Source organism: Trichoplusia ni, chromosome 11, assembly GCF_003590095.1.
Source record: "Trichoplusia ni isolate ovarian cell line Hi5 chromosome 11, tn1, whole genome shotgun sequence".
In the NCBI taxonomy this organism is placed as follows: domain Eukaryota; kingdom Metazoa; phylum Arthropoda; class Insecta; order Lepidoptera; family Noctuidae; genus Trichoplusia; species Trichoplusia ni.
Window position 1 is genome coordinate 1,840,251 of NC_039488.1, and position 27,889 is coordinate 1,868,139.

The 27,889-nt window shown below is 34.0% G+C and overlaps 4 protein-coding genes and 1 long non-coding RNA gene across 5 annotated transcripts; 2 read left to right on the top strand and 3 right to left on the bottom strand.

Moving 5' to 3' along the window:
* Positions 1 to 102: 102 nt before the first annotated feature.
* Positions 103 to 2,019, bottom strand: LOC113498468 (63 kDa chaperonin, mitochondrial-like). The gene has a single exon (XM_026878471.1). The coding sequence runs from the start codon at positions 1,928 to 1,930 to the stop codon at positions 245 to 247; it is 1,686 nt and encodes a 561-aa protein (XP_026734272.1). The 5' UTR covers positions 1,931 to 2,019; the 3' UTR covers positions 103 to 244.
* A 387-nt stretch (positions 2,020 to 2,406) lies between these two features.
* On the top strand, positions 2,407 to 4,122 carry LOC113498471. The gene is made up of 3 exons (XM_026878475.1): positions 2,407 to 2,763; positions 3,030 to 3,208; positions 3,365 to 4,122. Exons 1-3 carry the CDS (start codon positions 2,500 to 2,502, stop codon positions 3,783 to 3,785), a joined length of 864 nt encoding a protein of 287 aa, XP_026734276.1. The 5' UTR covers positions 2,407 to 2,499; the 3' UTR covers positions 3,786 to 4,122.
* LOC113498469 (beta-1,3-galactosyltransferase 5-like) lies at positions 3,952 to 6,323 on the bottom strand. Its single transcript, XM_026878472.1, has 3 exons — positions 5,600 to 6,323; positions 5,251 to 5,398; positions 3,952 to 5,028 (listed from the first exon to the last, which is right to left on the bottom strand). The coding sequence occupies exons 1-3, from the start codon at positions 5,760 to 5,762 to the stop codon at positions 4,272 to 4,274; spliced, it is 1,068 nt and encodes a 355-aa protein (XP_026734273.1). The 5' UTR covers positions 5,763 to 6,323; the 3' UTR covers positions 3,952 to 4,271.
* Positions 6,324 to 7,091: 768 nt separating this feature from the next.
* LOC113498470 (zinc transporter ZIP1-like) lies at positions 7,092 to 27,395 on the top strand. Its single transcript, XM_026878474.1, has 5 exons — positions 7,092 to 7,483; positions 14,799 to 15,180; positions 25,093 to 25,300; positions 26,460 to 26,592; positions 27,147 to 27,395. Exons 1-5 carry the CDS (start codon positions 7,210 to 7,212, stop codon positions 27,152 to 27,154), a joined length of 1,005 nt encoding a protein of 334 aa, XP_026734275.1. The 5' UTR covers positions 7,092 to 7,209; the 3' UTR covers positions 27,155 to 27,395.
* On the bottom strand, positions 21,814 to 22,474 carry LOC113498473. Its single transcript, XR_003401023.1, has 2 exons — positions 22,194 to 22,474; positions 21,814 to 22,006 (listed from the first exon to the last, which is right to left on the bottom strand). It is a non-coding gene; the product is annotated as an uncharacterized LOC113498473 (long non-coding RNA).
* Positions 27,396 to 27,889: the final 494 nt, after the last annotated feature.

Consider the following 27,889-nt stretch of genomic DNA (forward strand, 5'->3'; position numbering starts at 1 on the left):
TGGACTAGCGTAGATGAGCTTTGCATTTTTTACCATTTCTATAAAACTAACATAATAGTCCTGACGCTCTACTTTCCCCTAAAATCTAATTTAAACTCATCATGCAACTTCAAAGTTTTATTTCTAAATACAACGAATTACGTTATTAACAAGTTCACAATTTTATAAATATATCTGTTACACAATCAACGTAAAAATATAATTCAAGTAAACATTATATTAAATACTCCATCTCAAACTACTTCTACAAATCTGCTGGAATGTGTGAATAATCGGGAGTAGAGTCTTTTGGTCTTGGCAAGTCACAAATTACGGCTTCAGCCGTAGTAAGTAGTGACGCTACTCCACTTGCATCAGTTAGAGCCCTTCGTACGACTTTAGTAGGATCTATGATGCCTCTGTCGATCATATTAACGTATTCATTATTTAATGCGTCGTAACCAAATTCTGGTCCCATATCTTCTACTTTAGAAACCACTACCGAGCCGTCGAATCCAGCATTAGAAGCAATTGTAATACAAGGTGTCCGTAGAGCTTTCTTAACAATAGTAACACCAATCGCTTGATCATTATTCGCTGGTTTCAGGTCATCTAAGGCAGGAATACACCGAAGAAGGGCAGATCCTCCTCCAGGAACAATACCTTCTTCAACAGCAGCTCGAGTAGCGTTTAGAGCATCATTCACCCGATCTTTTTTCTCGTTGACCTCTACTTCACTACATCCTCCAATCAGTAACACTGCTACACCTGACTGCAATCTTCCTAATCGTTCAATTAATCTTTCACGTTCGAAGTTACTGTCGACGTCCTCTAACTCCTCTTTAATTTGATCGATTCGTTGTTCTACTTCTCGTTGATCACCTTTACCTTTAAGTAATAAAGTTGAATCTTTCGTAATGATGACCTCGCCGACATGGCCAAGACTTTCTGGTTGGCAATCTTCTAGTCTTACTAAATTATTGTCATCTTCAAAAACTACTCCTCCGGTAGCAGCAGCCATATCCATCAGCGAATTCTTCCTATGATCACCAAACCCAGGAGCTTTAACTGCAACTACGGGTAGTCCAATTTTCAATTTATTTACTACTAACACTGATAACGGTTCACCATCAAAATCTTCGGCAATTATTATTAGAGGTTTCTTCTGTGCGTTTGCTATTTCCAGAGCTGGCACCACTTGGGAGGCATTAAATATCTTTTTTTCGGAATATAGAACTAAAGCATCATTGTACTCAACCTTTGGACCTTTGGTCGAGTTAATAAAGTATGGAGAAACATAACCACGATCAAATTTCATGCCTTCTATTATTTCGAGTTCATCATTCAATGTTTTGCCATCCTTAACAGTTATAACGCCGGTTTTCCCGACTCTATTCATTGCCGCAGCGATTAATTTCCCAACCGACCTATCTCCATTAGCGGATATTGTAGCTACTTGTTCTATTTCTTCAGCGGTACTCACGGCTTTGGACATTTTCTTAAGGGACTCTTGAACTGTTTCAACTGCCATCATAACGCCTTTCCTTATTTCAATGGGATTCGCTCCTTTAGAAATGTTCTCAAATCCTTCCTTTGCAATTGCTCTAGCTAAAACTGTAGCCGTAGTTGTTCCATCGCCAGCTTCTTCATTGGTTTTGTTTGCAACATTTTGTACCAGTTTAGCACCGACGTTCTGGAACTTGTCTTTAAGTTCTATTCCTTTAGCAACAGTTACACCATCTTTAGTAATTTTCGGCGGTCCTATTGTCTGCTCTAAAATAACATTCCGTCCTTTAGGACCCATGGTGACAGCTACGGCGTCAGCTAAGATATCGACTCCTTGCAACATCAAAGACCTTACATCGGGCCCAAATCTCACTTCTTTTGCATAAAAACGATAAGAATGGTAGGCTGTCTTCATATATTTAAAGTTTTGCGGTAAGCGATGCATTTTAAATTATTATTTTTGTTTTCGCCCAATACACGTCTCTCAAAGTGACATGAACTCTATAGAAATAAAATAATAGAGAGTGATATTGCGCGAAATGTTTAAATATAGAATTAAATTCAAATATGAATACTTTTTTTTCCTCTAGCTTTGTGTTTCTGTCCATGTGCGATCATCGATATAAGCCTTTTTTGTCAGGTTTTCTAAAAAGGTTTTATTAAAAATCGATAAAGTCATCACATCACCCCGGTTCATTTCTACTGTCCTATCTTTTTTTCTGCTGACAGATAGTTTTTTTAAGAACTAAGAAGAAAATTATTTTCACTTATTACACCTTATTCATTAGAAAACCTTTCTCAACAATTAACTACTACATTCGATTCTACTTAACTTTCAATATTTTAAGTTTCACTATGTAAAGATAGACTTTCGGGAACATGATACTTTATTCTGGTAACACTGAAGAAGTGTCTTTGTAGTTCGTGTCAATGTGATGTTAGAGTGATTTTAAAATTAACGGTTATCAGCGATATGTTATTTAGTTTCTAATATTAAAATTGTAAATTTGTAACATGAATTCATCAAATAGCCCCGTTATGGTAAATCTGGAAATTGGAGATCAGTTGACTTCCATATCGTGCGGCCATGTAATGGTGGAATTAATCAAGTTTATTGCGTATCAAAGACTGCAAATACCTTACTCTTATCAGTGGTTAAAACAAGTTGTTAACAAGAAGAAACTGTGTGAAGAAGAGCCGCTGAAGGAGAGTTTTCAATCTGAAAGACACTTTCGTGCTGCTTCTAACGCTTTGGAGAATTTAGACTTTATTTTGAAGGTATGATAATTGTATTTACCAATTCTTGACCACGTTTTGAAACAGGATATAGTTCTCACCAGGTTTTCGCACCACAGAACTTTGTTTAGGTGTTAACTAGATTGTTTATATACTATTTTGCTTGACTGTTGGGCTCCAAACCCGTCCTTGTTTTGTTGTCTGTCCCAATCCTTGTTTATAATTCCAAAGTACTCTCTGACACAAATCTTAGGACACAAAGCATTTTACTTCTTAATTAACTTAGAATTTCATTATCTTACTTACAGAGTATTCAAAAAGAAATTAGTGGACCATCAATCCCTGAAGAAGTATGCATAGCCCTGGGAGCTACACCTGTGACATGCAAAGAGGTCTACAGGGTACTATTACCTGTTGTATGCCATAAACCACAATGCCACTCTACACTCATAGCTAATGACCAGAAAATACAGAGGAATGTGTTTAGGTAACATTTATTTAATATTTCTGCAAACTTAACATGCTTTGATGATTATTTAGAACATTTCAGGTGTTTTACCTATTTACATTATCATATATTTATGTTTTCTATGGTATGTAAAACAATACAAAACTAGATATTTCAACTCTCCTTTCTTTACAGAACTTTAGTGACATCTGAAAAATTAAGCCAAGTATTCTTCAACCAACTCTCACCTACAAACTTATATGTTTTCATAAAGAAAAAGTTGTTGAACAATCAAGACAACATACTTGACAATGATAACTTTGTGTTCTCAAGCGGTTGTAGAATACCAAGGAGTTGCAAAATCATCGTTATAGATTTAAGAACAAAAAAATTAGATAATGTTGCTTGTTGCAACGATTTTACTATATTTGGAGAAGTTATTAGTCAAAATCTTGAAAACTTGTGTTTGGAAGAGTCTAGTGAAAGAGAAGACAAATATAACGAGATTGAGTCCACCGATGACATCCGTTGGTACCAATCATCATACATAATGAAAGGTTTTAAAGACTGTGTAGTCAATGGTAGTTCTATTACAAACTCATGGCTAAATTCTTGACTGAATACATAGTATAATATATGTAGCTCAATTTACATTATAAATTAGTTTTAAAACTGATTTTATTTGCAACATAATGTTAATGGACTGACATAATAGTTATGATTATTTTTTTTATTATTAAGTTGATTACTTTTTACAATATGAGCAGTAGATTAAGAATAAATTAGTAAAATTTATTTTATATTACATAGTACTTAATTATCATTTTTATTTAGATTGTCCTCAGACATAGCTTCAATTTTAATTGTGCCATACAATGACTTCATCATTAATTAATTATGTTAATTTTCTCTATGTTATCTCTTATAATTTGACAATAAATGTTGTAAAAATATATGTTCTATTATTTAGTCTTTTAGTTATTTCCCTTGTTTTATTAGTGGTCACTAGTACATATCTGATTAATTTTACTAACAAAAATAATAACATTTTGATACATTGTTAAAAAAATCCATCTAAAATGCTGGTCCTAATAAGGCGAAATTACAATAATCTGATAGAGCGCACTTCTGCTTTACCACCATCACTGAATATAGTCCGTTGCTTATAAGCCACACACACTTTATTCAGACTTTGCTTCTCAGTCCTTGGTTTACAGTTCTGCCAACTACTGCAGTTTCTTAAAGCATTATTAAATTCAACAATTAAATTATTCCTACCACCATTGGGTCCTAAGACATAGTCACATTTTATTGATTTTTTTATCATGTCTTTGAGGCAACATTCCAACAATTCATAGTATTCCAGCCAGTAATTGTCTGGTAATTGCCTCAACTTGATGTCGAGTGCTTCTGTGAGGATACCAGTCACGAAAATGTCATCTATCCAGAAATATGGATGGTATATGGCTTCTTCAGATACCATGGCTGCTGCTCCAGGTGTTGTGATGTAGTACCAGCCAGAAAGGTAGGGGGGATACTCAGTTCTGGAGTACTCATTCCAAGTGACATACCACTTGTTTTCTTTATTCCTTTTTGGCTTTGTATTATTTAACATGTAGCCCATAAAAAAGTTGGAAGAGTGATCCAATGTTTTTAATAATTGGTATGTCTTTTCCAAATTGAATACTGTGTCATCATCTACTTTGAGTATAAATTTGCTTTTAGCACAGTTTATTGAGGCCCATTGTAAGCCCATAAGGTGTTTATAAGTGAGGTTTCTGTAGTTTTCTGTAAATGTTCCTTGTAGGATGTCACCAAATTCATCGCTTTCATCTTTGATAGCTGACTGTGTAATATACCTGGAAGAAATAAATAGTAAATTGATTTATTTGTTCAATTACATGCACAACAGCACAGTTATAATACTGGATGTTAGTTATACAGGATTCCAAGCAAAGTTATTAATATGCCTTTCATACTTAGGCAAAGTACTAAGTTTAGTAGTAAGAAGAATTATTATTCTAAATATACAGAATCCATGATCTGATTGTCAAAACAAAGAAAGTAGTAAAACAACTTACTTTTCCTTCGCAGGTATTTGAGCCAGTAGGAATACTCTACTGGTATTCATTTGTCTCAACATGTCAGATGGCATCGCCCTCCTGTGAGCACTCCTTAACTCTACATGTCCCACATATGAGGTCACTAATATAATTAAAAATGGATGTCCTGTAATAAATTAAAATAAAATATATCAATATGTTGTTTGGAATATTTATAACATTTCTTTTATTTCTATGTGTCTATTTTTAATATTACGAGGCAAAATCATTGTAGAGAATTGCGGTCTTTGAATCAAAATTAATTATATTAGATATTTAAATATACATTTTTAATTATTTATAATTTAAATAGGTTACAAAAAATTACTTTTACAACTGAAGCTGGAAGGTTTGATCTGGATATCCTTAATTATATAATTTTTACTCTTAAAAAAAACAAGTGAGTTATTTCCGACATTTGATTTCCAATAAATCCAGCTGGTTAATGCTATTCCTAATAAAATAGCCAAATAAACAAACTTTCTTCGCATTTTAAATTGGCACGTGTTAAATTAAAACTTTTATTTAGGTTAAAAAGCTACGATTCCGTAAGAAATTAAATTAAAGTTTTGTTTTTCCCTTTCGACAAACTTTGAAACTTTTTATGACACTGACAGTCTGAAACTGACAATCACAATGTTTTGATTTGACATCGAGTATTGTGATTTGTTTACTACAGATAAACAATCTCATTGTCAAGGCAATAACATACTTCTGTAGGTATTTTTAGATGTTTGAAAAATGTAACCACACAGTGCGGTAAGAACAGCAAGCAGCAGACCCAAAAGGAAATGGCGAGGCAGCTCGATTCCTTCTCTGAAAACTAGCCTCTGTTAGCTACAAACCGGGATAAATGGGAGGAGAAAAGGGAGGCCTTTGCCCTGCGGAGAGAAACTGATTTCTAGTTATAATAATACTTTTTATATAAGCACCCAGCTTTTTAATCGAAACTGTAATCAAAACATGTAAATAATTTCTTGTAATAATGTAATAGCTCCTCCTCATTACCGATTGGCAATAGTTCAACCTTCTATTCGGGCGCCAGAGAAGGTTTTAAAAATATAATTATTTTTTATTTTAAGTTTATGAAGACTGCAACTTGTGAGTGGCTTATTTTAAGATGTGTTCAGTCAAACTATATAACACCGTTATTATAATTTTGGGTACAAATTCGAGTCTGATTAAGAAGGTAGGTATACAAGTCCAGGAAAAATATAATTTATTAATAAATATTAAGGTACATAACCTTCCACACATTTATATCTGCAGCGGTTGTTGCGAGTCAGACTCGCAGACAATGAGAGTTTCGTACCAGCAGACCAAACAGAAGATTTTTATCCTAAATAATAGTTTTCGCCGGACAGACTGTTCGGGACACTTAGAGCGGAGCTTTAGTCAAAGTGTTGTGTTTCTACCCTTTGAGCATGGCACCCAAAAAGGTTCAATATTTGTTTTACCAGTCAAATTTTATTCATAATAATATTTAGAGTTAAGGTTTTCTATTAACTACAATTACACGGACGTACCAACCTACTTTATATATAGTAGGTACATAATGTAGTCGGTCGGTTATAAAATGTATATCCGTACACTTAACATTTTTATGCACCATTCGTTAAGTTCTTAAAATATTTAACATTACTTTTTAAGCGGCATTGTTCTAACGACACCAGTTGAACAGATGATGCCGTTTAGATTTCTGATACTACAGATGATTATAATACTCAGCGGCTTATTGTGAGACAGCGAACAAACTACCTACTGTCATTTTTATCATTAATTATGAGTTGTTATCAAGAGCCCGCCTACAAGCGCAGGAGCGCAGGAAGCTCAGTCGACTGATCGTTGATCAGACAGCGTCGCGTGCGCAACATACTGTGCGACAACCGATCGAAACATTAACTGCGAGACAAAAATATTATTTTAAATTAAATTAAAATGAGTTTAATAATGGATACAGCGGAGATCGCAGCCGAGGCGCTGACGGCCAAAATTGTAACGATGGTGTGCCTCTTCGCGATATCCATGTTGGTAGGATGTCTGCCGATGCTGATATCCTTAAAGTACGACTGGTTCAAGCCGAGTGATTCCGACCTTCGCTCCACCAACCAGCTGGTGATGGGGCTACTGGCCTTCGGAGGAGGTGTACTCTTCGCCACCACCTTCATGCACTTACTACCCGAAGTTGATGAAAACATTGAATTATTGCAAGGTAAGTTTACATAATTTATTTTTATTGCCGGTATGAAATTGTAAAATGGCTATTACACGGTTTAATTTACCATGCTTGGTACTACTTATTGTTGTGTTGTTAAATTTTATTTGGTTAGGTGCATTCTGAAATGAGAATTTAACCTATTAAATACAAATGCATGTGTTTTATCTAAGGTATTTGTATTGAGTCAGCTGGGCCGTTTTATTATGAAGAGTTTCTTTATTTATGTTATTTTTTTCAACATCTTCCTTTCTTTTTATATATTCACTTCCGTCGTACTTTCGTTTGCCTTCTAAAAGAAGTCTCACACAGGTCCCACGACCTCTTTAGATATTAATGACAACTAAAATAAATATTATCGTCGCAATTAATATTTGTGTAACATTCATGTGTAAACTAATCTCTCTCTACATTCACATTCTTACATTATTGTTTACATGTTCATGGGAACAATAATAAATAGGTATTTATTTTACTTATTATTTATCGCAGAGAATTTATAACAGTTTAAATTAAAGGAAAGTCTCTTCTCAAAAAAAGCAATCCAGCAGTGTCCTCAGCATTTTTTAAAATTTAGTGCATAAAAATTATCCCCAAAAAATACAATCCGTAATTTTTTTTCGGTACCTATCGCTGCTTTATTTATAACTAGTTTAATACCATTCACCTAAAATTTTATGGAAAGGTACGATGTGGGGAGTTTGGAATGTTAAATACAGTTTTTCCAACGGTATATTTAGGTCAGAAACATGAATGGTAATTGTTAGAAAGCAACGCTTGTGCTGCATTTACGTGGGCTTTATAAAAGTAGGCGTCTTTAAATGTCGCACCGAAAATATCACAGACGAATTTAACAAGTTATTTTCAACCGATTTCAAATAGGCGGAGGTTCTCAATTTGTCTGTTTTTTCCCTTTTTTTATATGTTTGTTACCTCAGAGCTACGGACTGCATGAACCGATATTCAAATTTGATTCATTTTTCTTTTATCGTGAAAAAGCTGTAGTTTGATGCCCTAATTTAATAAATTTTGGCATAGTAGTTTTTTTATTTGAGGTCGGTTGTACCTACGCTTTTTTTGTTTACTTGTATCGATAGTATTCTGTTTAAAAATATCTTTGTGTTCATAGAATAGCGAAGTGATAAGTGTGAAATAGGTTTGTCGTGCCCTATAGGTTATTATTTAAGCCTAACCGTTTCAACTTCCTTTAGCGCCATTATTTCTGCAAGTGCCAAAAATGTGTGCGAAAATGGCACCAAGTATTTACGTTGTTAAGTATTATAAGAATCTTACCTAGGCCTAGGTAACCATTTAAAACCAAATTATGAAAACTAATTTAAAAGAAAAAAAGTCTATTTGATTTAAGATTAGTTCTTTCGAAAAGCGTTACAAATGTTAGGGTTTGTAGTTCAATAGTAGATAAGTACCTACGTGTAGAGAAAGGGAGTAACACAATTTCTTGTTAATCAATAAACTGGTTATTAACAATTTCTAGCTTATTCTGTAGTCCGAACCAATGTATTATAATCCTATAGCTAACAAGTATAATGTCGTTTTCACACTCTTGTGCTAATGTGTCTTTATTAGGCTGTTAGCTTGACCATATATATACAATAACTAGGATGCTACTGACATATTTCGTCAGTTATATTCCACATTTCATTTGAAATTCCTGACGCAATCATCACGTTATTTATAAAGCAAATTGTAGCTTTTTTTGGTATATTTAAAATGTTCTAGCATAAACCTCTGATTGCGTAGCGTATCTATGTTATATTCTGCTGCAAAATGTATTAAACTGCCAAGTTCTATTGCAATTGCAAAATATTTAAACGGATATCCTTTAAACATTTTGCCTCATACCTACCTAACTAGTTACCCACTTAAGTCCTGTTTTTAGTACCTACTTATAGTGACTCCCTACCTGTTACCTATTCCTTAAATAATGCATGCAAAAAAAAATATCCACTTGAATTTCAACCATTATGAAATATACGACTATTCATCGCTCTCCAAAAATCCATTCAGAGGACGAAAGATTCTTACAGTATACTAGAGTTACTCCTTAACATGCAAGGTCACGTCTATTTATAACTTAAATTGTTCAAAACCTGGATAAAAATACGAGGTTTTGTTACACAATTCTATTAGATAATTCCGTACGCATAATTGGCTTATAATTACGTGCTAAACTTTCTAAAGTTACGGTGCCAACGGCCAGATAAAAGTTTGAATAAAGAATCTAATGGATCTAACTGGTGAAAGGTCGAGTTCGGTTGTGAACATTGTCAGAATGTTAGTCATAACACCGTGTGAATATTATCTGTGGTTACGACTGTTGTAAATGCTTTGAGCATTGACTTTGAGCGACTTATTTGATGATAAGGTCCTTTTTAGACGATCCTTTTTCAAATATTGATAAAACAAGTTATTTTCAATAAGCATAATATATTAAATGAGTTTCCTTTTTTATACTAGACTAAACGGTCCTTGATAAGATTGATCGAAATCTCTTTACCCGGTTTTAAATTTGCGTTTCATGTAAAATCAAATTACACCTAGTTATAACTATCGAAGTGTTATATTAATAGGATGCCAGTAATTTTAAATTGCATTAAAATTAATCGGATTAATAATGACATTAATAGTGTCCTGATTTAAATATTTTTTATTAAAAAGTCATAAACTGACTGATGAGGGCTTATTAACGTCGGACGAACGTCGTATTAACGGAATTATTAACGTCCAAAAAAGATTTTGATCTGATTAATGAATAATTCGAATAGATCAAAATCTTTTACTGTCTGTGCTCCTTTTTAAATGATAGGAAAAACCATGCAGTATTTCCACTGATAATTATTAGCCGGCAGCGTGCAGCGGTTAAAACTCCACTTATTCAATAAAGCTTATAAAAGTATTCATATAAAATAATAAAAAAAAACCTATGAAAACATTACACACGTGTGAATAATATTTACCTCTTTAATCCGTAGCTAAACAGCATTTTATTCAGATGCAGTATAACCAATCAAATAATGTATTGCGTGTCCTTGACGTTTTGTTCGTTTCTCGACTATGAACTAATCAGTATTATATGACCCTCCACGAAAGAGTGATGAGCTTTGGACAGGTGACAGCATGAGCGGCATCAAAGGTCACTGTTCATAACATTTGTGCCTTACGTCATATGGACATGTTTGTGCCTATAAGGTCAATTATGCCTGCACCGTGAGAAAATCAGCTGTGGATAATGAGTAGAAAAGTTAAAGAGATTTATAGAGGATAGATTACTTGACCGTGTCAATATGGTAAAATAACTTCCGTCTTTTGTTAAACGCAGTAGGTTGTCCAGTCATAAAAATAGTAATTTAGGCTTTATCGATCCGGAAAACTGGCGAAAACAAAACTGCAGGAATCAAGGCACTATTGTATTCAAGAAAAATCTACGTTTACGTTGTGTTTTGTATTAAATATTATAATGAATGAATATAATTCCTAATCTAACCCAGAACTTAGGTACATAATTAGCTCAATTAAATCGGTTATCGACAGTTGATTGGCTGCTAATCGAAACATCAAGAGACATGTTTTAATCCCTTTTTAAGCAGACTAAACTCATACACACTTACATTTTGAACGATGAAAGTAATTAAGTAACAGGAAAAAGAGGTAAATAGGATTGAAGAGGAAATACCTGTACCTATGGTTCCTATTTTTCATGTTGACGCATACTGTAACGGTAACTGCTTCCTTTTAACTTTTTAAACAGTTATTACTTCAATATTAGTTAATCCTGAAAAAATCCGAAGGAAAGTCATTTCGCAACTGTGCTATTCCTCATATTTGGCAGACTAAACTGAAGACTTCTTGTCCTTTAAACTCTTTATACATAGGTACGTATAAACCGACGTTTAAGGAAAATGAAAAAAAATCTCACGTTATCGATCCTTATCATAGCGATCTTGTCAAAATGTAAACGATTCTCTCATGATCGTTATACGAGACTACGAGATGATACTTATGCATAAGTGGGTTAATCCTTTCCTAGGTTTAATATAGAATTTCTAGGCTGGTGGTGTGAGGCACGTAATGATAAATTATTCAATAATGTTCTGGGGATAAGATCGAGATGCCTAGAAATTATAGAAGAAAAACTTTATTCTGACCTAGATACAAGCAGTTTCGTTCTCCGAAAAAATTTGTAACACATTCCTTGGAGAAAAAAGGGCTTATATCGAGTGGTTTAAGCGATTTCTGGGTTATTCTTCTAGGTGACAATGAATGACTTGGTTTCCGTTGACTTGGTTGGTAAAAACCCACGCTCTCGATCTTTTAATCCACATGAGACGAGAGCAGCTTTACCCCTCTAAGAAGGTGAATTATCTGGAATTGTGATCGACTTGTGGCTTGATGCACGTATTGATAAAGATATAGTTTAACGGATTAATGATGCCATTACTTCGTGTTCAGATATCAAAGCTTACATACAAGGAGACTAAACAGATAAACAATTTTTCCTAGCTTGTGATTTAACGCACGTATTGATTGAAGGAGATAAAGTTTATTGATACCCTAACGTATCTACATTGTACAATTTAGGGTACCTCGATAACCAAGTACCTGTATCATCGATTTTTATTATTTTCTAGTATTATATGGAAGCTATAAGTAGCTATTGATGAATGTATTGCACAATGAAGATAAAGTTTTATGGTTTATTGGAGCCATGACTACGTGCCTAGTTATCAGAGCTTAAGGCATACGAGACTATTGCTTTAGGTACAATCGATTCTTAATCCTTTATTGCGGTAAATTAAGGGAGTTTGCACGTATTGGCTGATTAAATAAAGTTTTATTATTGCAGTGACTGCGTGCTTCAGTGCGACTCAGTGCTTCACAGACAGATTATTTTTCAGAAATTAGTTTATAGCGACATATGCTTCTGTCAGCTATGGACTCTATCTAACTGCAATTTCTATGTCATCCTTACTCGAGATAGGGCTTTTAATTACAGGTAGTTACGACGGTTTTAGACAACGATTAGAGAAACGATTAAACCTAGTGTAATCCGACAATTAAAGATTGAACCTAGTGTCAGAGTTTAAAACCTTATATGGGTTTGATCGTGAGAAAGTAACTTTATACACTCTTCAAATCATAGGTGTTCCAGTTTCCTCACCTTATTCTCTCATCGTTTTAGCAAGAGATAATTATCTACTTTGCAATTAAATCGAAGAGACATTGGTGCGTTTTCGGGTCGAACCTCCAACCTTTGACTTAGACTCCAATGGTCTTACCAGCTGTGTTTAATCTAAAATCAAGCTACAAAAGAATATGTTTAAATTGAAAGGAGGTTGAACTACTGTCTTACAAGTATTGTATTACTAGCGCTGGTATCTGTTGGATAGTTAAATTCTTCCCGTTTTTTTAACATGCGGAACGCCGTTAATAATATAAATTAAAGAAGAAGTAATTACCCAATGATACCAATGCTAGTAGGCACTACTAATGTAAGTGTGTTTTGTGTCGTTCCATCACACTTATAGTGCACTTGTAAAGGTAGTTAACTAAGGACGACCGGATCTTTAGGAAACCTGTATTTCAAGTCAGGGGTCACATATTTGGCCCTTCGCTAATCATATATATGTACTTAATGGATTCGTTACTAACTGTTATAATTTAGACTGTTTAGGTAATGGGAAATTTATGGGTACTTAAATATAAACCATGGGCTCTGTAAAGTCCTCAAGGTTCAATGCCCGTCTTCGTAATACCTTCCTTACAATGTGGACTATGCTTGTTGATACTTTTAACAAATTAGGCACCAATATAATATGTTTCTTTCCTAGTTCTATTAAGATAAGTATTTAAGGCAATTGGTATTTAAGAAATTTGAATCTATACTAGTATCATGAATCTGTAAGATAAAACCGAACAGCTGGTGAGCAAAGTGTGATGTTTATTTCTTACTTTACTTTAACCCTGACAAATATCAAAAAGCATTCATATTCAGTCAATGAACAGAGCCAAATTCGGTCTACAAAACTTTGTTTTAAAGCGACTGCCCGTTTTGATTAAAAAGGTATGATTTTGAATACGAATTGAAAATAATCGATTAATTCTTTTGTTCACATACCCGTACACAAGAGCGATGCCCTTCAAAAATATCATTATCGTGTACACAATATAATATCTGTTCTGATTTTCTGATGTACACAGCTGTTGTGACGTTTCAGTCTAACATGTAATTGTGGAGCACGTCACAGTAAATATGTATCTTGTGACGCATGAAATACAATTCCATTTTGTTTGGTTGAGTTTTTAGAGATTTATTTATGCTTTCTGCTTAATCCCTTGGGCCTAGTCTACTCTTTTAATATGACATTCCTGCGTAATTGATCAAGGTCGCATTTGTAGGTCTTCTCTATAGGTGGTTAGGGTTTTGGTCTAGTTTGTTCGAAATTGAATCCCCACATCGAAATAGGAAAAATCTAAAAATCTTTGTATACATATAATCTTTGTATTCCAATAATTATGGTAGACCTTGAATAATTAACAAAGGCTTTCGCGCAGAATTTTCTTAATTGTCATGCACATTACTCATTGTACCCATAAATGTTATTTTAAATAAATATGAGTGAGCTTTTCCGAATCATGCTGTATACATAATACATCAAAATGTGCAGTCATGATTTTGATAAGCAACAGTTGCAAAATTATGGCCAAAATAAGGATAATTTTACAATAAACTTTCAATCTAGAAAATTGATAAGATAATTAACGTATTCAAACAAAAAATGACCTTATAATTAATGTCTAGACATTTTCTCATATTGGCACAAAGAAGTCGTGAAAAATGACCGAAAGATAGAGCAGTAGGTAAATATAACGCGTGTTGTATTTCTGTTTGTAAAGAAAATCCGTGTAAATTGTAGGTAATCTGCCTGTAAACACGTCGTTATAACTGTTGACAACCCACACACCGCGCACGCAGAGGAAACAATGATTGGGGATCTAATGTCGGCGACAAAATTAATTCCATGTGCAGGGTCTTTTAAATAAGGAGATATATACATACGCTGTTAGAATATGAAAAAGATTATCGTTAGACATCATTTTAGTCTTAAAGTCTTAACAGACAAAACCATCTATAGCCAATATTTTGGCGGACATGATTTTGTGACCCGACAATTGGCACATTTTTTGGCAAAGGCCAAAGGGTTATTCCAAAAAAATAATACATCTAAATGCTCTAATAATATTTGCCATGCATTGATTCCATAATTTGACGTATTTCCATCTCTATTTCCAGAATCTGGCGAACTCCCAGAGATACCGCTTTTTCTCGCCGGACTGATCATGTGTGGAGGTTTCTTCATGATGTACTTAATAGAGGAGCTGGTGCACCTCTATATCAACAGCCGGGAGACCAAGAAGGCTGACAACGAGACCGCTAAACCTTTTACATTAAGGAAAGACTCTGCCTCAATACCAGCTGTAGAAGCTGCTGACTCCAGTCACCCTAAGGAACTGGAGAGTGGTACCAAGCATGCTGGGCATAGCCATCTGCCTGTAGAAGCAGAAGATGGTGTGGTGTCTGCATTGCGAGGACTTCTCATCGTACTGGCTCTATCAATTCATGAGCTCTTTGAGGGTCTCGCAGTTGGGTTGGAGTCGTCTATAGGAAACGTGTGGTATGTACATTATTCTAAACTTGCAAGGTTTTGTGCGATTGAAATATTTGAGATAGATGATCTTCCAGTACCTAATTATTTTGGTAGAGTAGTAGTTGACTTAATACAGAAGCAAAGATTTCTTTATCTTGCATTTTTTTATTAGGTTTACTTAGTCTCTCCCAAAGAATTACAGATTTTGTAAAAAAAAACACCTTAATAGTTTGCTCTATTGACATGGTTACGGCAATGTTTATTTTAATAGTGATTGATAAGGTGCATTAAGGCGACATTCTTTAAGATTGCCTGCTCTAGAATCTGGTTTTGGACAAATAAACAAGCTTGGGGGAATGACTGATTAGATTATTTTTATTTTGACTGCGGCGTACGGTTCGTATGACGTTCTCTAATCACAGCTGTTTTGATAGATTTTACAAACTTATTTCTAATTTTTTATACTATAAGTCTTATTTGTAAGTTGGAGGATTTGCAAGTAAGCTAAGAAATGGCGTCATAAAATTCCAGATCTCGATTAAAGTTGTCTTAACCCTTCTTGACAAGGTAAACCACAATATACAATCTAGATATGTATATTTGCATAGGAACAATGTTAACGTATGTAGGTAGGTATTCTTATAACCTAATACAAAGTATTGCTCATATGTATTATTATCGGCTTACAAGATCAACCTTGAGTCGTTTTTCTTGATAAATTTTCTTTTTAGTATCTATCGAGATGCGAATATAGGCTCATTTAGACGAATAACGAAAAGTTTGGCATTTTGCTATACATTGACGACCCGCAAAGCTTCGGCATCAAACATTATTTATTATCGCCGGCAATGTATCGCAACTAATACGATAATTTCGCCTTTTTTTCAATGAATCTTTATCGTCGTAACGTACAATGTCACAATAACGTAAGATCTCGTTACTACGAGTATTGAGAACGTTAGATGTTTCTGACGAATCGTTTATACCTCGTGTGCTGAACGGCACGTACTTCTTATCTAAAGCCCAATTACGACAGCTGTCAAATCATTGATAATACTTGGATTGAAAGCTTAATCTCAAGTATCTCTGGATATTGTTAGAGAAATCCCATGGAGTTAAGAACTCATTGACTGTTTGTTAGATTATATGAATCTCTTCTCATTCACGGGCTAACGTCAAGAGAAGAGAACCGGGCTTCTTTAAAGTGTTCACTGGGACCCAGGTCCGAGATGCAGAGGCCTTTTGGGAATTTTAATTTAAATGTGATTTAGAATCCACCAGGGATCATTCATTCTATGGGAGAACAGTCATGAAGAATCCAAAGTAGATGCAGAACTATTTCATACTATATAGGCGATTTTTTGCAATTAGATAAGATATTACAATGGAAAAATAATAATTCTATCCTGTGACTCCAGGTTATTACGTTACCGGGGAAGCACTGACTAGGAGCTCAATTTTATCCATCGTACGTCACGTCCTTTCGAATCGTGTCTGAGGTTCAAGTTCCTACATTCTATTGTTTTTTAAAAAACGTATAATAGTTGATAGTATTATTTGACAGTTGGTACCTATAGATATTTTCCTATCCATAAGAAGGTGTTAGTTTAATGATTGAGCAAATATCAGAGATGCGAAGATGCCTATTCATGATGATTATTCAGATAGGTTATTTGCTAGGCAGAGAGATACATATACATAGGTACAAGTGTACAATACAAATTTTAGTTTGGGTGTCTTTGTGTCTGTCTTGTGAAGTGCGTGAGTTGTCTAAACAAAAAAAGGTTTCGCGACGGGCTTGTTGGTCTAGTGGTTAGTGAAGCTGACTGCTATACCGGAGGTCGATTCCCGTCCAAGACAAATGTTGTGTGATGAGCATGATCATTTGTTCTGGTGTCTGGGTGTAATATATCTATAATATGTATGTATTTAGAAATATATAAGTAAGTTTATCAGTTGTCTGGTTACCATAACACAAGCTCTGCTTAGCTTGGGATCAGATAACCGTGTGTGAGTTGTCCCAGGATTTATTTATTTATTAAAAAACATGTTTTAAACCTTTACTTTATGATATAAAGTTCCATTCATTTTGTACAAGATCGTTTAATAAAAACGCCAAGAAAAACTGGGGCTTTTTGATGATCACTTGCGGATTTCATAAAAACCTACATGTTTTTAATGAACTTTGTTACATAATAGTATTTCCCACATATACATATATGTTGAAGTAGATTTGTTACTTAGAAATAATATAAGTACTTATATGTATAATATAAATAGTAATAAAAATAAAACAATCTCTTGAAGTTTAAAAAAGTTAATTATACACATTAATATGTAAGACACAAAAGTATTGTGAGGATAACCAACTAGGATATGTCGACGGTAATAAAGATTAAGTTTTTATTATATGCAGTTCGCCACTTTGAGTTTAAAGTAAAGCAAAACATTAAGGAGTTAAAACATGAGTACAAATATATAATTAACTAGCTGTTGCCCGCGACTTCGTCCCCGTGGGTAGAAGATATAAGTTTTGATTTATACCTGCCCTGTTTTTCCCACATTTTCCATTGTATCTTCGCTCCTATTAGTCGTAGCGTGATGGTTTATAGCCTAAAGCTTTCCTCGATTAATGGTCTATTCAACACAAAAATATTTTTTCAATTTGGACCAGTAGTTCCTGAGATTAGCGCGTTCAAACAAACAAACTCTTCAGCTTTATATATTAGTACTAGCTGTTGCCCGCGACTTCGTCCCCGTGGGTAGAAGATATAAGTTATGATTTATACCTAAATGCCCTTTTTCACATTTTCCATTGTATCTTCGTTCCTATTAGTCGCAGCGTGATGGTTTATAGCCTAAAGCCTTCCTCGATGAATGGTCTATTCAACACAAAAATAATTTTTCAATTTGGACCAGTAGTTCCTGAGATTAGCGCGTTCAAACAAACAAACAAACAAACTCTTCAGCTTTATATATTAGTATATAGATAGATTAAAGATTAGCGACAGTAGAAAGAACTAGTCATAACTATCTAATATTAATGTCATTTTAGGTCTACTATAGCTTTGACCGGTTTTTTAAGCCTAGTGGTTAGTTGTGCTGACTGCTAAGCAGAGGTCGTGGTTCAATTCCCAGGACGAAAGTTTGTGTGGTGAGCATGATCATTTGTTCTGTGTCCTGATGTATTTAGAAATATATAAGTAAGTTTATCAGTCATCTAGGACAAGTAAATACCAGCTTTGCTTTAGGACATCTTACAAGTAACGCAAACAGAATATCAAACAACGAGGACGATGTTTTTACAATTTCTCTAATTGCACAATTCTAATTTATTGCCGATAGTATTATGGTTCTCAATCAGCAAAGATTGTGTTTATTACATTATTAACGAAGTGTTATGTTTTACAAACAAATAATATCAATGATAGTATTGCTCCACTTTTTCTATTGACAGATATCTAAAGAAACGATGATGTTTTTCCTTTAATCTTTACGAGTAATCATGACGAATTAATGATAAACTGTTTCTTCATAATCCTTTACTCGTTTAATGTTATTGCCCTTTGCCTGTATTGCTTTTTATTTGTTATAAACCTTGATTATCTTTAAGATTTATTGATTGATTTGTTTAGTTTTATTTCGCACGTAGTTTGTTGTTATCAGGTCATATCGTTATTATTGTTCTTGTTTTTATGTTTTTATTGTAAGCTTTTTTGTGTTAGTCCCTTTTAGTAATCCTTACTATACTCGTACTATAAGACCATAGAACAGAAAAGTAGCAGGAAGCGACGTTTAGACGCGTATATGTAGGTTTGGTGATGACGATCAACCGTAGCACATAGGTTCAGTATGACCGTTGTAACTTCGCACGTCAGGAAAGAGTTACAAAATATTGCTGTCCCTGTTTCGCACAACAACCTTGTATATTTTCATCTAGCCGTAATAAACTTGAATCACTTTTCCGAAGCGCCATCGCCAAGTTACATCGGCCTTACTGCAATATTTAAATACAGCTTCGAATCAAGACATTTGATTCGTAAGAGTAACCCTAACCAGCAATAGATTTTTAGTCCTAGTTATTGCATGTTAAAACAACTAAGGAGAATCAAACACTGTTTCCAGTTCTAGCCAGTTTTTGACACTTCTATCTATTTGTCTATGTTCCATGTCTGTCGGACAGCAATCAAATCGAATACCGGACCAGACAAATTAGACAATCTTTCTGGTTTCCGGTTAAGCTTAAATTTCGCATGCATGCGTCATACACATTAATATTGTTATTTGTTAATCGAATGATGTAAAATTTATTGATATAAATATAATCAAGCCAAGCCACAAGACTCCTGTGATTATGTAAAGACTGTTTTTTTAATGACTTCAATTCTTCAAACTTTTCAAACTCAATTGAACGATCCAGTGCAAAATAGGAACATATGTATCATTCGATTAAAGACGCGAATATTTGACGAACTTTTGAAAGCATCTACATAATCTATGATACATTTTTCAGTCAAAACAAAAACTACGTGTTTTGACGTAGACGTTTAATCGTATCGGGACACGTATAGACAATGAAAACAAAAGTCGTTAACACCTAGCGGTTCGTCATTAGATTAGAATCATATCAATAATTAGTATCTACTAATCGCCTAATTATCGTCATCCGTTTGGTATAATGGCTGTTATCTATTGAATTAGTGTGACGCATACATACGAAATTTGATTCAACCGGAAGTAAATCAGAAATAGATTTATCTTAACATGGAGTTTATAGTCTATCTATAAAAGGAACGAGTTTTTTTTCTTGTTTATGCAATATTGTTTTTATTAGAATTCTGCTGATGACCAGTCCAACTATGGAATACTATGTAACTCAAGAAGTAAGCTGTGGAGGTCAGATTGATAACATGTCTAAACTTAAGAGCTTAATGGTTCATGTAAATGCTGTGTGAGGTTGAAATAGGAAGTGCTAAATCCGACTTCAATATACCTTGGAAAAGTTTAAGCTGATGCATTAATAAGCATTTCCGTTAGATATAATATACATAAATTGGTTTGAAAATAAACAAATTTAAAAGATTAAATTATTACGTAAATGTCTAGCGATATCTGTGTTTGGGAATTGCCTAATTCTGTGTATTAGAATGTAAACAATGTATTTTTATCTATAGTGGTATGCAGTTACTGAAACATTTACTATACACTGATTTTTTTTTGGAGTTCAAATATAAAACCACGTGTTATTGAACTATGTATAAATAGACAAGGTATGAGGATTAACTAAGACATTAATATTCTGACGGGAAATTAGTTACGATCCCCATTTCACAAGGAAAAACTTTATCGTTCCGAGTGGATTACGGATATTATTTAATTTCTACCTAGAACCTGTAAACCTACGGCTTTCTCAAGACTCTTGCAGCTACATAGGGGAGACGGTGTATAGAGAATAGAGAGAGTCATGTCTCACCGAGCTAAAAATAAAATGGCGTATACACTGAATGGCAAAAATTGATCCATTTGAGTCACAAGTCTCGAGCAAAACGGGCACGGCCGTACCATCTTTTCTCGAAGCGATTCGCGGCTGTTTCGCCCCCCCTGTATCTTCGACGTGGACAAAGCTAGGAGTTTAGCTTTTCGGGGAATAATAGTAGGCATTAGAACAAGCTTAAGTTCGAAATTACATGCCAATTGAATTAATGGTTTAGGAGTTACGGTCGATCAAAGTTACACCATTTTGTCACTCACTGACTCACTGACAGATCATCAAAAATCTAAGGTACTTCTAGCAGACTTAGAAACTTCAAATTTTGCACCAAGATAGGTCCTTAGCCACATATAAAGGAAAAATTATAAAAACATTAAAAAATAATATGCCATAGAAAACAATTTTATATTTGCGGTTTGGCAAGAACATTATGTATGGATTTTGACTGCATTGTTAACTTTGTTCGTTGTTTAAGTACCTATTCAATTGGATGAATACATACATAGAATAGAAAAGAATAATATACATGTAATACACAGACTATCATTAATACAAATTAATACATAAAATTCATAATTCATTAAATTAATAAAGCTAAAACTCCATTGTATTGCGATAAATATTGTATGCAGCGCGCTCGATAGATGGCGTTGTACGTGTCTGAATCGCACTATGGTTTCGTTACAAAGCGCAGTCTAAGTAGTACTTCAGAATAATTCGATAATTTTCATTTGATAGCGCCACCTGTCTATGAAAAACCATTTCGAAACTAAAAAATATTGTAGTGATAATTGATATTCGGAGAACTTTACGTGTTATTTAGTTTAGTTTAGCTATAGTTTGTAAGTTAGAGTCTGACATACGAAACATGAGCCTGGAAAAAAGCGGCAAATTCAAAAAATCTAGCGCTGGTATCACTGTATATAGTAAGAAAAATACATTTTGATATTTGATTTTACATCATGGATCAATAAATTATGGACAAATATTATTGTCGTTTTATATCATACGATTTTTAATGGCTCAACCGTTTTAAACATAGTATTTTTGTGTATATAATATCTACCCATTACTGTCCCACTGCAGGGCAAGGGCCTCTTCTCAGAATGAGGAGGGTCATTTTTGTAAATAAGCATTCTGCAATTGTGAGGAGAAATAAATAAACGTAGTTATTATAACATTATTTATTGTGATTCGTAATCAAAATCGGAATCTAAAAAACTACTTCAAGAGATTCGTCACTATCACTACTATCATCTTTTACATTTATAGTAAAACTTTTCAGTTGCGTTTCAAGAATGTTATCTGTTTCAATGTAATTATTTTCGATTTTTATGACGTGTTCTATACAATTATTCCATTCTGCAACAAAAAAAATATTATAAAATTATTAAAAAAATGTTAACATCTATATTTTCGGTTCCTGAAGAAATACGAAAATATATAAAACATTGAATACATTTTCATAGATAGCGAGATAAATGTTTCATGCAAATATGAATATGTAATAGGATTAAGCAAAGGATCAAGATAAACGTGTCGTGCTTACCAATGGCTTGCAAGATTGTAACCAAACATTGTTCTTTTTCATTGAAAATCTGTTCATTGTCTTTATTTTTCACATCAAATTTATGAATCATATTGAATATTAGCTTTCTAGCCTCATTCTTAACAGGAGTCTTCATATTTAATGGTTTAAAATAATTTCGCAGCAAAAAAGTAAACACGTTTTATGCAAATGACAATTCATGTACTGACATTTGATATATATTTTGGTGTGGCTATATGAAGAATGTCTAAAAATTGTCTAGCTCATGTTTTGCGTGTCAGACTCTAGTAGATATATATATGCATATATATATAAGTTTAAGCTTGTTTACATTAGAAGTAACGAAGTCTCAGAGAAGAAACAAAAGAGATAGAGATAGAGAATGGGTTCTAAGCAAAGCAGTAGCTGAAGTCCTAGAAATTATGACACCTAAAAAAAAAGAAAGAAATACACTTACAAAAAATAAATGAGATCCCACCAAAAACATTAAATGTAAAAAAATGCCAAGTCTCTCGATGCAGTCTTTCCATCGTAAAAAGTTTTGAGATCTCATAGAAGCCAAGTCCTATTCAAAATATTTTGTAGTTATAAATCAACATTTAGTAATTGTATCAATAGTTTTCTTTATATTATAATTATAGTGACTTGGCAATGAGCACAAATTAAAAGCTGCTTGATGCCTGGAATTATGTGCAAATGTTACTGACGAGACCAGTGATCAGATTATTTGTTATGTGTGGGTGAATTTCAACAGGTCCAAAAAAATCTTCATTTCCGTGGATTTTTTATTCTTCAACTTTAGAACAATAAAAATAGTGTTTTCTCAAGTTTTCGATCAGATATGCAGTTTTGCTTAATATCTAGCAGATAGCTTAAAAAACTAACGAGATATACAAGATTGAAAATTCCGTGCCACGGCGATGAAACATGCATGCACGGCAATGAAACAGGCGTCCATGGCAATGAAATGTTATTATAGTGTACAAGAATATTTAAATGATAAAGTTAATCATTGAAACAAAAATAAATACTATTAATTTATACGCAATAATAATAGAATATAATGTGTAAAAATCCAGTCACACATGATATTATTTTTATAATATAACTATAAATAGATACATTCCTGTCTAGTGGCGAAACAAACATAAGTCACGGAAATGAAACACGTGGCCACGGCAATGAAAGGAAACTGTTTTACAAGGCACGGCGATGATATTTTTTTCATTCCCGTGTATTTTTTTTCATTGCCATAGCAAATTTTGTCCACGGAAACCACGGAAATGAGAGCACGGCGATGAAAATCAAGGGGTATAATTCAATTTACTAAAAAACTGGTAATAATTCACAGTAATGAACACTTTACAAATAAGCTAAATATAAATGGCATTGTATTGAATGCTCAATCGAGATTAAAAACTTATTGAAATAGAAGTTAGACCTATCCACGGCGATGAAAGAAAAAATGTCCAGTACCAAAAAAATTGAATACTTTTAATTATAGCTCGAAAACGCAGGCACGTACACACGTCGTTCCTTGTCTAGCCTTTCGACGTTACTTATATGCAACGTTTAACGCAAAACGGGAGCGACGCAAAACGTTAGAATATGCAATATTCTCAAATATGTTTAGGACATGGCGATGAAAGGTAGTTCTGGGACAAATGGTTTTTTATTAACCATACGTTGTATTGTGTAAATATTTGAATAAATGTATTCCGAGTCAATACTCTAACTATTCACGAACCAAATAAAACTAAGTTTTAATATAAATAACGATACATTTTTGATCAATGATGACTTTAATACATCAAGGTGAGTCGTGGACAAACACGGCGATGAAAGATTATGTGGTTTAACTTTTTTTTTTGGAAAACCTATTAATTATATTAATAAAATATTTAGTGCTACAGATAGATTTTTATGTCATCTACCTAAAAAAAAATGTTAGAACATTATAACAATGCTTTTTAGTACCGATTTCATCGATGCCACGCAATTTTTGGGTCCGGGAAATTCACCCGTGTGAATCATGATGGTCACTACCGACTACATGCTCCAATACAATAATTAAGAATACCTTACGGGCCATCGCTTTATGAAAGTAAATGAATCGAGAGTACACTAAGACTGACTGCCGTTGCCGAAATTCGGTTGGGACGACACGGATAAACCAAAAGAAAATTAATTTTGTGATATTAATGTTTACGCATGCGGTGTGTGTAACTTTCAACTCCTACAAATATGCCGTTTTATTTGTTTCTTCTTGTGCTCATTGCCAAGTCACTATAATTATAATATAAAGAAAACTATTGATACAATTACTAAATGTTGATTTATAACTACAAAATATTTTGAATAGGACTTGGCTTCTATGAGATCTCAAAACTTTTTACGATGGAAAGACTGCATCGAGAGACTTGGCATTTTTTTACATTTAATGTTTTTGGTGGGATTTATATTACTGTATCTTGGTAATGAGTGAGTCTTTGTAGAGTTCTCAAATATTATACAGGTATTACAAACATTATTACGAGTACGTTTTTGTAATGTACAGTTCCGTTAGAGTACGTAATAAGTATCTGCAGGAGAATCCATGTTGACGCGTCAGTTCATGATCAAGTACTCTAGTTGGGTCCAAAACTAGGCGAGCGATCCCGATAAATTCGCATAAATAAACTGTAATTTTTTATTATTATTCTACTTATAATATAAATGCTAAAGTATGAAGGTTTGTTCTTCTTGCACACAAAAACCATTGAACGGATTTAGACGAAACTTGGTTCACAGATAGTTTACCAGGATTAACACCATAAGGATCCATCCCGATTTTATGTTTCCGTGGGATAATTTAGCCAACAACACCTAGCATATTATATTCCTGTCTATCTCCCCTCAGGTACATGTTCGGTGCGGTATCAGCACACAAGTACATCATCGCGTTCTGTATCGGCGTGGAGCTGCTGGCGTCGGGCACCAAGAGGTGGCTGTCCTTGGTCTACATCTTCACCTTCTCATTCATGTCAGCTCTGGGCATTGGGGTCGGCATCCTACTGGTCGGCGGCGCGGGCGCAGCTGACGCAGGGTTGTATTCAGTTATATTACAGGTGAGCTCATGTGCTTTTTATATTACTATACTAATATTATGTTAACCTATAAGTTTCTATGTATTATGTACACAAGACTACAAGAAGGAAGACTGGCATATCATAGCCGAATGGCATAAGTCACAGCGCCAATCCCTAGTGCACATGGGTTCGATCTCCACGTGGGAAGAGTATTTTTGTGATCGACGTTAGGTTTGTATCTGGGTGTCTGGGAGTAACGTTCTCCTAGAAACTAATGATTTTTTCGGAAATAACTTATGAGCCTCCCAATAAAGATCGTTTTGTAGAAAGATGTTCATTGCAGCAACTGTAGTTAAACATAACCGCAATGTCAAGATAAATATATTATAATGATGCAATAATATCGCGGTATGAGTGGTAGTGTTAATTGATTTGATTTCGTCTGGTAAAGGTAGATCGACAGATATGATACACGAAGACTTAGCGAATGATTACTTTAACGATGCTTTGATTTACATTTCGGAAAATCCTTCTAAAACTATAAAGATATCAAAACAATTAGTAATGAAACTCGGATTAAGATAAGGTAGGTATCAACAAAATTTGCTTTAAACACAAATCACAACATTTTCAGGTCAATTCGTGCTGTTTTTCAACTTGTTTTTGTACATTGAAATGGCGTGTTAAAACACTGTGATTATTTGATTTACACAAAACAATGCAGCTCTGAGAATTAAACTTATTAAGTGCCTGAGGTCAAATACGTCTGTTGTAAGGGCATGAACTAGAAATTAAAGGTTAACTGCTACTATATTGGACTTCCTCGGCACAGATAAAAATAGAACTAAGTCCAGTTTATTGATCTTGATCTGATATAAAATCTTTAAAGGATTTTATGTATGGCTTTAAATAGCAATTTCAATCTCTAAGTTCTGTACTTACTTTACTTGCTATCAGCCGATCACAGTCAACTTTAGGTAATTATTGTATCGCGAAGGGTTTCACAAACATACAAATCACATGCACAAAGACACCCAGACTCAGAACAAGCATTCGTGGATCAAACAAATGCTTGTCCTGCGCGGGGATCGAAAACGCGAAACGTCACGCGCAGTGAGCTTGGCGTGGTGACCTAATCCATTCAGTCAACTAGTACTAACTCTTAGCTTACTTATTATTCCTCTTTTTCTTCTGCCAGGGTCTAGCGTGTGGTACGCTGGTGTATGTGGTGTTCTTCGAGGTCTGGAAGCGCAGCAGCGGTCTGCTTCAGTTCGTGTGCTCACTGCTGGGCTTTGCCATCATGGTGACGCTTGAATTCATCGTTGAGATTGGTAAGACTTTTCTTTTCTTTATGTCTAGTAGTGAGAACCCCAGTAGTCTTTATTAAAAAAAACTTAAGGCTTTTTTTTTGGTGACGTTCTGAAATGTCCTTACATCCCACTGACAAAAATAGGGTGTCTTTTTATTTATTGCAAAATCAGGAACTTAGAACATTAAGATGTTTTACGAGGTTTTCCCCAAGAATCTGAAGAAATGGGTTTTCTACGACGAGGTTAACATTGTATGAGGATAAAAGAGTGCAATATTATTGATTTGGTATCATAATAAGGATTAAAACCATGTCTTGTCAACCGCGAAATCTGCGGAACCTGATAAAAAAAAATGATTTCGTTTAAAACAATGATGAATCTGTTTTTAATTGTTTTTCAATTAGTTACTAGATTAAATGGAAAGATGATTAAATAATTAGTTTGTTTTAAATATTTACCTATCTGAATTAAAACACGATACTAACAAACGTGTGATTTAATGGTGCAGTATTTCCTAAAAATAAACTTTCAGTACTTTATTAGCTTATTTTTTATTAATAATTTTATTGTTTCAGCAATTTGAAGAGGATATGACGACATTGTGACTGGAACGAAATGGAATTAACCAAAATTGTAATTGTCAAGTACAATGCAGAAATAAACTGCATCACGTTATCTCCCAATTAATATAACATTTAACATGTAAATTAGGTGAATAATTAATATGAAATAGTTTCATTCTAGACCAGTGAGTTTAAATGAACCAAACATTGCGAAAAAACAATACAGCAAAAATGAGTTTGTGTTCCACAGTTTTAATTAAGGCAAAATATTTATTCATCCCATTTATTTTATTATTTACCTACTGCTTACTTGAATTTTACGTAAATATAAGTAAATTGATATTTATCTTTGTTTTTGTATTAGGTTAAAAACAGAGCCATACACTTAATAAGTTGGGGTCTAAAGCGTTTGGGGTCACCGACATTTTGAGCAGAAATATTGGGGCGCTAATTTAGAGAAATCATTTTATCGAGTGTGAATTTTCTGCGCAACCAAGCTATATTGAGGGTGGGTACAGATTCCAGACTCCAGATCTAGTCGACTCGGGCCGTCGCACCCCAACAACGGCACTACCCAATAAAAATATTTTTTATTATCAGCCTAGTATCCCACTGAAAGACGAACGCGTCGAGATCATCCCTAATTTATTCCTGGCCTGTCACGAATTCAATTCTTCTGTACATTTTAGGCCTTAACTTCTGAAACACACGTTTGCCTTTGCTCAGACCTAAAAAATATAGCCAGTAGGTACTAT